The sequence below is a fragment of the Lactuca virosa genome, chromosome 2 (assembly GCF_052849685.1).
Source record: "Lactuca virosa cultivar CGN04683 chromosome 2, Lactuca_virosa_CGN04683_v6, whole genome shotgun sequence".
NCBI lineage: Eukaryota > Viridiplantae > Streptophyta > Magnoliopsida > Asterales > Asteraceae > Lactuca > Lactuca virosa.
This window is the reverse complement of record NC_136427.1, coordinates 146,949,342-146,963,166: the sequence shown is the minus strand read 5'-3', so window position 1 is coordinate 146,963,166 and position 13,825 is coordinate 146,949,342. Positions and strand designations below refer to the sequence as shown.

The following is a 13,825-nucleotide window of genomic DNA, read 5'->3' as shown; positions in this document are numbered from 1 at the left end:
AGTAACACTTCACATAGTTTTATTTAAATATAAAACTATAATACAGTATCTTACAAGTATAAACATGGAATACTATTTCATTTCAGAGAAAACATACTTTTCATGGTTTTATGAGAACTAAACTACATTTTACAAGTTTTTGTTACAGAACTCATTATACATTTTGCTTACAGTATATAGGATTTTCTGGGAAAAACATGTTCACTTTATCAATACATAGCAGAAAATATAGGATTTTCTGGGAAAAACATGTTCACTTTATCAATACATAAGAAAACAGATTCCAGTTGCAAACATAGTTATGAACTCACCAACTTAATTGTTGACACTTTTTCAAAAACTACTTGTATTCTCAGGGAAACAATAATACAAGTACAGCCACAACTTTTGGGAAGACGGAGATCTATAAACTCGTGTCTTTTAAACTTGTACTTTTGAGTTCATATACATTATGTTTTGAACATAGTTGTAAAACTTATAACTTTGTAAATACAATGGTTGTTGTTGTACTTTGATTACTATTATGCATTGTTGTGATACTATACGTGATGTCCTCCATCCCCGAATGTTTCCGTTGTTCTGGTTTGGGGGTGTGACAGTGTCACCTTGGAAAGATGTCATCCAGTTCAAGAAGCGATGTAAGTTGGGCCCCAGGTATATTGGTTCTTTCAGGGTTGCAGTCCAGGTGGGGAGAGAAGCGTATTGATTAGATCTTTCGGAGGAGCTCGGTCAGATTTATAGTACTTTTCACGTGTCTTAGCTGCGGAAGTGTTTGGTTGATGATTCTGTAGTAGTTCCATTGGAGGATATTTAGGTGGATGACCACCTAAACCACATTGAGAGATTGGTGGCAATCCTTGACCGGAAGACAAAAACCTTGAGGAACAAGGTTGTAGGATTGGTGAAGGTGTAGTAGCAGCACCAGAAGGGTTCAGAGTGGACTTGGGAGCCTGAGAAAAGAGATGAGGGAGCATTACCCAGAGTTATTTTTGGCAACAGACTTTGAGGACGAAGTCTGATTCAAGTGGGTGAGAATTGTAATGCCTGAAACGTCAAGTAAAGCTCTTTTGCAATTATCTTTATTATACATGGACTAGACCAGAGTACGCTGGGAGTATACAAGGTACGCACTACGTACTCCCATGCATGCGCAAATTGGGTGTGTCCCTTGCATACGTTGGGCGTACCCATGCGTACGTGGGGTGTACACAAGCCAGGGGAAAACCCTAACTTTTAGTGTGTGCATCCTATTTAAGCTCATTAAGTCCATCGATTTCATCACCTTATCAGCCCTTAATGCCCGTTTGTGCTAATCTTAAAACCTTATCCATCTTGAGAGCATTCTTGAGCTTACAAGGAGTTTTTGGATGTTCTTTTGTGATCTGAAGAATAAGAAGAAGAATTGAGGAGAAGATTGGGATAAGAAGGAGCTTGTAGATCCAAAGATTGTTCATCATTTCTAGCTGATTAGAGGTATAAAATCTGAAACTTGTTTATTCTAAGTCTAGATCTAGGTTTGGGGAAAAACTTAGCATCTTTTGGTCCCTTAACTTAGTCTCATGGAGTGTGGACTACTCCAAACCATTTGAGCTATCCTTTTGGGCTCTTAGGGGGTGCATGAAGTCATAAAAATCAAATCTTGGAGGTTAGAACTCAACCATGCATGAGTTGGTTACCACTTAAGGGGGATAGAATGATTAATTCATGGTTTGAGTCCCAATAAGTCATGAAAAAGCATAAAGTTTGCAAATTTATGGCTTAATAGACTTTAATGACCTTGAATCTGAATTTGGATGTCAAAAGCTTAATGGGTAAGACAATACCAGATGGATGTCTGTCTGACCAGTACGATGGGCATACTCTTGAGTACGATGCATGTACTGGGCCAGCGCCCCGATTCTGGATCATGCAGCGTACCCCTGGCGTACGAGCCAGGTATGTCGCTTGTATGAGCTTCTGTGGGCCTTGGGAGTTTTGGGATCGAGATTTGATGGGCTTTTTGCCTTGTTTGAGTTTGGGCCTTAGGCCTTTTGGTGGTGTTAGGTCATTTGTGGGCTTAGGGTCATCATGGATCCCTTGGGCCTATGTTGGGCCTCAGGGTCCTTTTGTTGGACTTGGAGTATCTTTTTGGATTAGTATGGATTTGGGCCTTGGTGGGTTAGGCCCAATAAGACAAGGATTAAGGTTTGGACCCACCGGTTAGATTATGGACCTAATTTCTAAATAGATTTTCATTATTTGTGATTTAGTGACAGGATTGCGAGAGTCAGCATCTCAAGTGTGATTTGATACCTTCAGTATGAGGTGAGTTTCCTTCACTGTAGACGTGGGTCGAAGGCACCAATGCCGACCCATTAGATTTTGTTTGTAGTATGATGATTGTCTTCATGACAATTACCTGTTATGCATGTATCTACTTGATGTCTTTGTGACTCTTGTTGTTATGATTATATGTGTTAGTGGTAGGGGTGAAATAGACTCGATACCTGTTGAAAGATACCGATGGGGGTGAAATAGACCTAATATATTTTTGACTCTTATATATATATATATATATATATATATATATATATATATATATATATATATATATATATATATATATATATATATATATATATATATATATATATATATATATATATATGGTATGAGGTATTTTAGGGGATCTCACTAATCTTTGTGCTTACAGTTTTCAGTTTATGTTTCAGGTACTTCCAGCTCGAAAGGGAAGTGACCGGCCTGATCGCACTGCATCCGCCCATATTTTCCGCATTACGTGATTTTGGGATTTGTACTATGATATTTTTACACTATGATGCACTTTTGGTTGTTTTGACATGTTTACTAGACATTCTAGAAGAATTGGAAATGAAATTTTTGTCTGTAAATTTTAGGATGCTACACAAAGATTTTGGTAACATGTGATCATCTCACATGAAAGCATGGAATGAGTTTGCAAATCCCTTCTTGTAGATCATTGCTATCTAGAATATCAATAATACTCACAAACATCAATGCTTTCCATGGATAAAAAACATAAGTCTCAAAGTTTTAGGACAACTCACAACTTTCAACCCAACACACATTCATGATTGACATCTGATTTCAAAATAAAGTAGTTTGTCTCCATTTCTAAAACTTATTTACAAATACATTTTGTGAATATATATATATATATATATATATATATATATATATATATAATTTTAGGTAGTAGATGTATATAAAAATTCAAATACAGGATGATAATAATTAACTTCTAATCTTATGACTATTTTAATGGCCTTAAAATAATTATTAATTAATTATAAAGTAAATTACAGTTTTGGTCCATATGGTTTGGTCAGATTCACACACTTAGTCCTACCTTTGAAAATTTGACAAGATATATTCCTGTGGTTTAAAGAAATCACACCTTTATTCCCTGGTCCAGATAAAAAGACAGTATTACCCTTTCTAATTTAATTTTTCTTTTTTCTATTACTCACTTATATTCATATTTATTAATAATATGAAATAAATAAATAAATAAGTCTAATTTTAATTAATATGACATTATAAAAATCACTCACTTCACCCCTACACCCATCCCTATGTTGACCTTCTTCTTTCTATCTTCGTCCTCATTACCCTTATTTAACCTCCAACCATAGAAAAAAACATGATCTTAGGTTGTGTTTGGCGCGCCACAGCTAGCTTATTTTTCGAGCTTTTTTATGTTGTCGTGTTTGGTAAGCCAAAAAGTAGCTTATAAGCTGGCTTAAAAGCTAGCTTTTTGAAAAGCTACTTAGACTAGCTTTTTAGGAGCTTTTTTAAAAATTTCCAAATATACCCCTTAATTAATTATAGAAACACATACTCTTACATGTCCTTTTATGTAATTTTATATATTTCAGCTAGCTTTTCAGCTAGTTTTACCAAACGTTATTTTTTATCAGCTAGTTTTTCAGCTATCAGCTAGCTTTTTATTTAACAGCTAGCTTTTCAGCTATCATCTAGCTTTTCAGCTAACAGCTAACTTTTCAGCTAACAGCTAACTTTTCAACCTTTCAAACCTAGCAGATATTAAAGACAGAGGAGAGAGTTAGCAAAGTAAGAGCAGGTAGGTGGCGTTACTAGGAGTGGTGATTGGTGATCTCCTATTCACTATTCTTTCCTTCCCCCTTCCTCTAACCCTTTATCATATTCTATACATCTCGCATCTCCACATACTAACACCATCTTTATACCATTATCGTATCCCAATAACACAAAATACTACTCATCGTGTGTACGGTGACACCCGTGTTCATCAAGAACACCCAGAAACCCATGTTTATTGCTTTTGTAATCTAGAACTGCTAACTAGTTATAGAAGCATCAAAGTTAGAGGAAAAAAGACGCTACATGCAATTCGAATGAGAAAGAAAAAAAAGGAACAACTCCTTTCGTCTGATTCCAATTTACTCCACCATCCATATTTTAATAAGTGAATGAAGGTTTCATTATAAACCACGATTCTCGATATCGGTTTGAGTTCCACCCTGAATTTGGGTTCCAGAGATATTGCGTATTTTGTTCATAGGAGCGGTTTGCAATCTGGTAATGGTTCTTTGAGAAGTGATGTGGTAAATCATAAAGGTTATGATTGTGATGCAGACAATAGTAAAGAACGAGGTAAGATTCATTGATTTGGTTGTATTTTGTTTTGAGAAACAATTGAGAAAAGATAAGGCTACGGTTGTGATGCTGACAATATTTCATTAGATGCTTTTTAACTTGCACATCAATTGTTTGTAGAAATGTCTCTATGTAACCATCATCAGAAACATCACATGTATTCGGGGTGAGCATGATGCGGTTCAGTGCGGTTTTTTGCCAAGAGCGAACCGAAAACCGCAACTTCGGTTTTTTGAAGTTTAGAAACCGCACCGTACGGTTTTTATGCGATTCGGTTTTTGCGGTTTTTTTTTGGTTTTTTGCGGTTCGGTTTTTTCTTTGCGGTTTTTTGTCAGTTTTTTTATTTGGCTTTTATTTTGCCTTTTTACTAAAACTCAGGTAACTCAACGAGTTGCTTTAACTCGGATGAGAAGTGTTAATCAATTTTTGAGAAACTTTATGTAGAGATGAGGAGCACCAAAATTTTTCATCCCCAGCAATGTGCGACTCCTCAAAGATGTGGGTTAAAAGCATAGACTTGACTCTCTTATATGAAATGTGAGAATGGTGAACGTTTTATCTCAAATATGATGAGGGATACTCTTATAAGGCTGGCAAAATTAAAGCTCAATTGATATCTTGGAGATGAACCGATACCACCACCTCTTGGTTTGAAATCAAATAACATAACCACTCATCCAACATGCTTCTAATGCTTGAATATAATACGAATTAAATATAATATTTGTTTCACAGGTATATACGATAATATCGATTAATGTTTTCATAAAAATGATACTATCATCACTAGTACTCTTAATATTAAAATGTTAAAAAATATAATAAATATTATTTGTCCTTATAAATATCACTATATGTATGCTTAAAAATATACAATCATCATCTGATAAGATAAATATTTATATTTATAGAAAGTTTAATTGTCATGAGTTCTTCGTTCTTACAAATATATATATATATATATATATATATATATATATATATATATATATATATATATTCAGTGCGGTTCGGTTTTTTGCGGTTTTTGCAAGACTAGAAACCGCACCGCACCGAACATTTTCGGTTTTTGCAAAACTAAAAACCGCACCGTCGGTTTTCATTTCGGTTTTGGTTTTTCGGTTTCGGTTTATGCGGTTTTTTCGGTTTGCGGTTTGGTTTTTGCTCACCCTAACATGTATCACACACGCATCACCTGAATCTGTTATTAATGGTGTTTAAGAGCTTCCTTCTAATATTTGGGAAGTGTGGTGTATTGTGTTTGAGATGTTGATTGGAAATCCACTTTCGTTTTGTGAAAAAGAATTGTCTTGGTGTTTGGCTATATAAGGGATGACAAGGGCCTACAAATTAGAACAAGGGTTGAAGATGATGGTGGTGTATGGTGGTTCAGTTGCTGATGTTGTTGGTTTGATGATGTAGAGATGAGAATGGCTTGTGATGTGGTGGTGGTTTATAGACCGATGCTTGATTTCATATTGTTTACAAAGCGTAGATCTTCACAAGTTGTGGTCGGAGATGGTAAATTTGGTAACCGAAAATCAAAATGGAGGCGGTGGTGAAAAAGATAGACGAAGACTATATGATGGGGTGAGGTGGTTCTAAGTGGGCCATTTATCAAAATGGAGGCGGTGGTAAATTTATACCTAAACATTGTAATTAGGAATCAAAGAATTTAATACGTAAATTGATGAAAATAAACTTCGATTTTTCAATTAAATCAATTAAAAACATGTCATAAATATTTTTCTAAAAAATTGACGATACTGTATTAAATAATGTTTTATAAAATTTAGCACAAAAAATATTAGAATATATTATGATTTATTTTTCATATTTATATAAAGAACTTCAACGACCATTATTGTAATAAATTTTTATTTATAAATTTGTCAAAAATATCATGCTTTTGTCGTTGAACTTTTTTTTAAGTATTGTAATTTTTTTTTTCAAATTGTTTATCACTAATAAAGTTGGAATAAATATAAATTCAAAAAAACTAAAAGAAAAATAAAGATATATGTGTTTTTTTAGTCTAGAAGATGTTAGAAGACTCTGGTCAACATCTGCGCCAAGAAGAGGGCGCGCAGACACTTTTAGATCAGCAGTTTTCAGAAAAACAAACAGTTTGCGAATGCTAATATCTGCGCGTAGTCTGCGCCGCACAGAAAGAAGAGGCCGAGAAGATTTGCGGATAAAAAACAAACACCACCTAAGTGTAGCAGATTCGTCTTCATTCCCAACAATATGAGTAAGCTCTTCATCTTGTAGCAAAAATATATGAGTTAATGTAGTCTGAATTGTACATGCTTTGGGATGTGGATTATGGAATAGTTGTAATTGGAAATTGGATTGGTATACAACTTTCATTCCTCGATGTTCTTCATTTGAAGTAGATGAATATGTGTGAGGCTAACATCTGATTATTTGTTTGCAATAAACTTTTCTACCATCGGACCAATCATCAATTTTCCCTCCATAATTATGAAGGACTAGTCTGGTGTTTTTTTTTCTTTTAGAAATTGAGTTAATAAGTTACAAATTACACTGGTTTTTTTAATTGTTTTATAGAAATTAGATTAATCACTTTCATAATGAAATTGGTATTAAGTGTTTCAGTTTTAATGTTTTAGGGATTATATTGTGCAGTTTGCTAAGAAATACAAGATTAGTTTTGCCGTTTTCAAAAACTAATTAATATGTTTATTGGTATAGTAGGCTAAAAAACTGGTGGCCCTTCAGGCTTCTTAAGGGGTCTACCAGTTATTTACAGTAACACCAAAAAAAAAAAAAAAAAAAAAAAAAAAAAAAAAAAAAAAAAAAAACTCCATGTGTTTACCCACTAGTTTACTCTTAATGAAGATTTAGTCGAATTCTAGTCCAAAATCCATTTCAAAGGTTAATAAATCTCTATTTGCTATATTTAAAGAACTGCTTATCCATATTGAGTTAAACAACATCAAAACATGATTCCGAATTTCAAATTGGTGAATAATTGATAAATCAATGATATGATCCAGTTTAAAATGAATCAAATCATTTACAAGATATAACGTAAATTCCAGTCGTCGGTATTCAACGATATCTACCTTGGAAAGTCGCACGATGTACCTTTTCAAGCAAATGGGGTAGCATATTATCGTGGATACTATCTTACTGACGATATATATCCTCCCTTGTCTGTTTTTGTGAAATCGTTTACATGTCCTAACGACTCGAAAAGGAAAAAGTTTAAAGAGGCGCAAGAGTCAACTAGGAAGGATGTGGAGCGAACATTTGGTGTACTTAAGAGACGTTGGCAAGTACTAACGGTCGGGGCAATGTCATATGAAGTGAAAAGATTGCAGCACATAATGTATGCATGTATCATATTGCATAATATGATTCTTGAATACGAAGGAAGAGCGATATGTCGGTACAACGAAAATGAAGTTTTGCCAAATGTCGAAGGAGTAGCCGTTGGTACACAAGAGTATAGGGCAAATAGAAGAGATGTACACAATCGCGACATTCATCACACCCTTCGTGCTGATTTGGTGGAGCACATTTATAGGGCTTATATTCAGCCGCCGATAGAGTTTTCTCACGATGATTTGTTTGACGAATCAGACGAAGATTCTGATATATTCGTCGAGAGCGAAGATTCCGACGACGAGAGTGACGTTGGGGAGAATGATGAAGACGATGAGGTTGATGACGGGGACGATGATTCCGAGTGATGTATTTTGTTTTTTTTTAAATTAGGATATTAGTTATGTTTTCTATGTTATGATTTGTTTGATTTTTTGTTTGCGTTTTTTTTTTAATTTTCTACTTATTTAAATATTAGATTTAATGTTAATTTTTATTTTACTTAATGAAGTGCTTTTTATTTTTAATTAAATCTTATGTTTATTATTAATTTAAAAATTGTAAATTATAAAAAAGAATAAATTAAAAAAAACAAAATAGTGATGGAAGCTTCCCACCCATTCTTTGCGTTTAGGTGAGGGAAAGGGTGGTATGGCCCACAAAAAGTAAGGAAAACTCCCCTCCCATACCTTCCGGTCTAAGTTTTATATGAAAGTACGATATAACACTTTTTCAAAGATATTCATGATGTTTGTTGAAATTAGTGTAAGTTTATTAACGATGTATGAGAAAGAACAGTAGAAATATAAAGTTTCATAGAAAAACAAGAAACCGAAACAGAAAAACCATAACTTTGTATACTCAAATTTAAAAACAAAAAGTTTCAGTTTGGTTCAAGTTTTTGTAAAAAACAAACCATTATCACTCTTGGGGGTTAACAAATTTCGTTCACTGAAAAAATTACATTCTTTTTTAATAAAAAAAAAACATCATATATAAAAACCGGAAAAACAGTTATCTCATTTTAGTTTGCTTTCTTACATATAAAAATCGGAAAAACGAAACTAACCAAAATATCAAAACTACATTGTTTTCTGAATCTAAGAATTTCAAGTAAAAAAGCCAAAAAATTTGAAGCAAACCGAAATTTTCAGTTCGTATATTGTTTGCCCAAATCAATTCATAGCTATAGTTGTTAACAAACTTTGTTTCATGTTTAAAAATTTGTATTATGAGAAAAAAAATCTAAAAAATGATATTTATTGAAAGAAAAAATTTGATATGAATGGCGTTTATGAAAAGTTTAAGAGATATAAATGGTTTTTTTTAATAAAAAATAAATTAATAATTTTTCAGATAAAAGCTTAAAAAAAATTATAATATATCTGATGTTAAAAAAATATGATATTTTCTATAAAACAACAAACAAACTACCTAAAACTACAAGGCATCATTAGTCTAAATTAAATTACTTTGGAACCAAGAAACATCAAATTTTGCAATAAAATAGAAGGAGAATGTGGGCATGTGACCACTTGTTAATTATGGACATGGGAACGTGATCATCATCGTCACGCTTAATCACTTTGCGTTCCCATTTCTGACTTTCCCCCACTCTCTACCTCCCCACCCTCGCCTGGACAATAGACCTGCTGTTTTTTTTATTAAGTGATTATTTTTTATATATGTGTTCTAAAATAAGTATTAATTTTATAAACTTTACACTTTGAAAAAGAAAATACTTATTTTGTAAAATAGATTTTATAAAGAAAAATGTCCTTCGCTTCAAAAACTTAGAAAAGTTATATTTTTAGTGGACCCTTTTTGGAAGAATGATGTATCGCAAAAATCACTTTATGAAATATATACTTATTTTGCTATATATGTTCAAAAGATGGTACGTATAATACGAAACCTCTATTTTTTTTTATCATTTTGATGTTTAACTCTAAATTTGTCTAAAATAAAGTTTGTAGTTTAAAAGAATAAACCTTAAAATTCAAAAACTATTTGAAATAACTTTCAATAGCTTTTACAAGTTTTTTAACTTTTAACTTTTATATTATTTTACAAATTACTAAGTTTTTTAACTTTTAACTTTTATATTATTTTACAAATTTGAAAGGTTTACATCTAATTTTTTCAAATATTTTTATATAAATAAAAACTACACTTTTCAGCTTATTAGTATTGATTTATCAAACATATATTTAATATCAAATTAGGGTGTTTGATAAGAACTATAGTTTTTAGCTTCATATATTTAATAAAAACTATATTGATAAGAGACTAAGTCAATAAGTATTATTCGATTAGATTCAGGTCATTTGATACCACTCGATCAGATTTAGACCGTTTGATACCACAATTATAATGGTATTGTTTTTTCAGTACAAAAATATTATTAAAGTATACTATTTATATACAGAATACCAACGAAATACATATATGTTTAAATAAAAGCTTGTGGTAACCGGTTACTTCAGGTAAACAGAAAAACAAGTTAAAAAGGTAACGAAGTTTCCAAAATGTTCAAGAAATATCATTGTTTTTTTAGAACAAAAAATATCATTGAAGTATATCATTTGTAAACAGAATACCAACAAAGTACACACATTTAGTACAAAAAATATCATTGAAGTTTCTAAAATGTTCAAAAAATACCATTGTTTTTTTAATAGCACTTTTTGTTAATTTCGTTCTTGTCGGATTATGTAGAACACAGTCACCGAAGATCATTCACCGTCATATCATTTCACAACAGTTGTGCACTCTCTTTCATTCCCCCACTCGATCATTCTTGCGGTAACATGAGAAGAAAGTGGGTAATAACATTAGTTAAAAATTCTTGCTTCCAAATCATATTATATGCCTCAAAACTAAAATGTATACATGTTATATACGTACACATATTATATACGTACACATATTATACTTTAGGGTTAGCCGCTCATTAGTGTTGCAGCACAAGAGAGACACAAAAAACTAGACAGATGAATGGTTGCAGATTTTCCGACACTTCAAAGGTTGTTGGAGAATGATGTTTCACATAATCGGTTAACGAGAGAAGCGAGTGTGACATTATGTCGTGAGAATTCCTAAATGTGGATGTAGAGGGTAAGAATTGTATTTAATTCTCCAGGACCATTGAGGGATGAATGGTCAGGAACACTCAACGTCATGTGACTGAGTTGATAACGATTTGTAGTCAAACTATAGAGGGGAAAAATATGTGTTGGAGCACTTGAACTACTTGCATCCTAATTGATGGATTCTTAGTTATGTGTTTTTCTATGATTATTTAGATACAAACCAATCGAGTGAGAGAATAAAAGAGTGTGTACAACTATTATGAACTGGTATGATGGTGCATGATCTCCAATGACTATGTTCTACATAATCCGGCAACAATGAAGTTAACAAAAAATGATTTAAAAAACAATGATATTTTTTTGAACATTTTTTAAACTTCAATAATATTTTTTGTACTAAATGTGTATACTTTGTTAGTATTATGTATACAAATGATATACTTCAATGATATTTTTTATACTAAAAAAGCAATTGTATTTCTTGAAAATTTTGGAAACTCCGTTATACTTTTAAGTCATTTTTCTGTTTTACTTGAAATAACTCGTTATCAAAATATTTTATTTGAACACATATATATTTTTTATTGGTATTCTATTTATAAATAATATATTTTTTAAACATTTTAAAAACTTTGTTAGTAATTTTCCCTAAATTAATTTGAGACAAATTCAACCAAATCAATTTACCAAATATATGAAACATTCTAAATTTAACTTTGTCCATGTGATATAGCACGCGAAAGGTGTGAGCGCGTAGGAATTGACTTGGTGTCAATCGCTAACAAAAAGGTCCACAAACGCACCCCTGTCTCTGACACCTTTTTACCTTTTTTCTTCTTCTTCTTCTTCGTCTTTTTCTCCCAAATCAAACCAAAATTCACCTCTTCGATCGTTATCAACTACAATTCCACTCAGATTCTACTCATTTTCTCAAAAAATGGACTCATCGGATGATGAAGGAGAGGAGTATCTGTTCAAAGTAGTGATAATCGGAGATTCAGCTGTCGGCAAATCAAATCTGCTCTCCAGATACTCCAAGAATGAATTCAACATGCACTCTAAATCCACCATCGGAGTCGAATTTCAAACTCAAACCATGGAGATCGACGGCAAGGAGGTTAAAGCTCAGATTTGGGACACCGCCGGTCAAGAACGCTTCCGCGCCGTCACCTCCGCTTACTACCGCGGTGCTGTCGGTGCGCTCATCGTTTACGATATCTCCCGTAGCACTACTTTCGATAGCGTCACCAGATGGCTTGAAGAACTCAAAAGTGAGTTCGAATTTCGTATTACTAAAATTTGTTAATTTTCGATTATCTGTTTCAGAAGAATCTCATGTTATTAGATCTGGTTGAAACTGTATGCAGCTCATTCGGATACAACAGTGGTGAGGATGTTGGTTGGGAATAAATGTGATTTGGGGAATATTCGAGCTGTAAGCGTTGAAGATGGGAAAAAACTTGCTGAAAACGAAGGGTTGTTCTTCATGGAAACGTCTGCACTTGATTCAACTAACGTGAAAACAGCTTTCGAGTTGGTGATTAAAGAGATCTACAACAATGTTAGCAGGAAAGTATTGAATTCTGAATCATATAAATCTGAATTGTCCATGAATAGGGTAACCCTTGACAATAGGGGTGACGATGATGGATCAAAGCAAAATCAAAGCAGATCCTCTTGTTGTTCTTGAATCTTTGAGTAGTTAAGAACTAAGGCAAAAAAATGAGGTCTTTCATGAGTTGTATCTATGTTTATACTTTATAGACTAAATTTGATTTCACATATTTAAAATAATTATTTTTTTCCAGAAATCAATTGTTTTGTGCTTGAATTCTATTCAACTTATGGAAACCATGTTCAAGATATATCCGGAAATAAAAACATTCTTTGTCATGTTTGACCACAAATGAAACAAACTCATGATTTTTGTTTACAGAATCTCGTTCGTCTATATTGTTTTGAATCACTTGACTTTGATATATTGGACCATCTGATATTCCCTTTAAAATAATGATTATTCAAGATGTATTTGCCTCTATTTAAAAGTATACTTTTAAATGACAAAGCTGCAAAAATGGTCATATTGTGATATGCATTTTATCCGGAAAATAGTCCAAACCATGAAAGTTTTGGATTTATGGTCTTTTTGAGCATGTTTGTATGTTGTTCTGGTTCCTAAGAAAATTAAAATGATTAAATTACCCTTACAATATTTATTATCTATTTTTACTGTTTACATTAACCAAAGATAATCTCTCTCTCTCTCTCTCTCATCGCAAGCTCAAAAGAGCCTAGATTATATGTAAATTTTGTTGAACTTGAAAACATAAAATCAATTTGCAAATGGACCTATATGCAAATTCTGTTGAATGATAATGAAGACACTTCGATCATATATTTCTTCATTTTACTGCAAATCTTTGTTTTTTAAACAAAAAATGCGAAGAATTTATTCTTCCCCAAACTTTTGTATTTCTCACGGGGAAAACTTTCATAGTCCTGATCAACCACGATTTAGGAATCAGATGGCACTAATATTTCCCCTTGAATCCTTGATAACATATATCAATCGTTGCTTCAAAGTAAAATTCTGAAACTAAGACTAAATCACACAAAACCCCCCATTTAAGACACTTGAAATCTCACCATAAACCACGGCAAGAACTCACAACCTCATTCTTCTTTGTGGATTTTGGCGAACCAGATCCATTTTTTTGGCT

The 13,825-nt window shown here is 32.7% G+C and overlaps 2 protein-coding genes across 2 annotated transcripts; both read left to right on the top strand.

Annotated features, from left to right (window-relative positions):
* The first annotated feature begins 6,180 nt into the window (after nucleotides 1-6,180).
* On the top strand, nucleotides 6,181-8,381 carry LOC145157837 (uncharacterized). Its single transcript, XM_079076821.1, has 2 exons — nucleotides 6,181-6,252; nucleotides 7,728-8,381. The coding sequence occupies exons 1-2, from the start codon at nucleotides 6,181-6,183 to the stop codon at nucleotides 8,379-8,381; spliced, it is 726 nt and encodes a 241-aa protein (XP_078932947.1).
* Nucleotides 8,382-11,912: 3,531 nt separating this feature from the next.
* On the top strand, nucleotides 11,913-12,916 carry LOC145159576 (ras-related protein RABA5e-like). The gene is made up of 2 exons (XM_079078580.1): nucleotides 11,913-12,376; nucleotides 12,473-12,916. Exons 1-2 carry the CDS (start codon nucleotides 12,043-12,045, stop codon nucleotides 12,793-12,795), a joined length of 657 nt encoding a protein of 218 aa, XP_078934706.1. The 5' UTR covers nucleotides 11,913-12,042; the 3' UTR covers nucleotides 12,796-12,916.
* The last annotated feature ends 909 nt before the right edge of the window (nucleotides 12,917-13,825 follow it).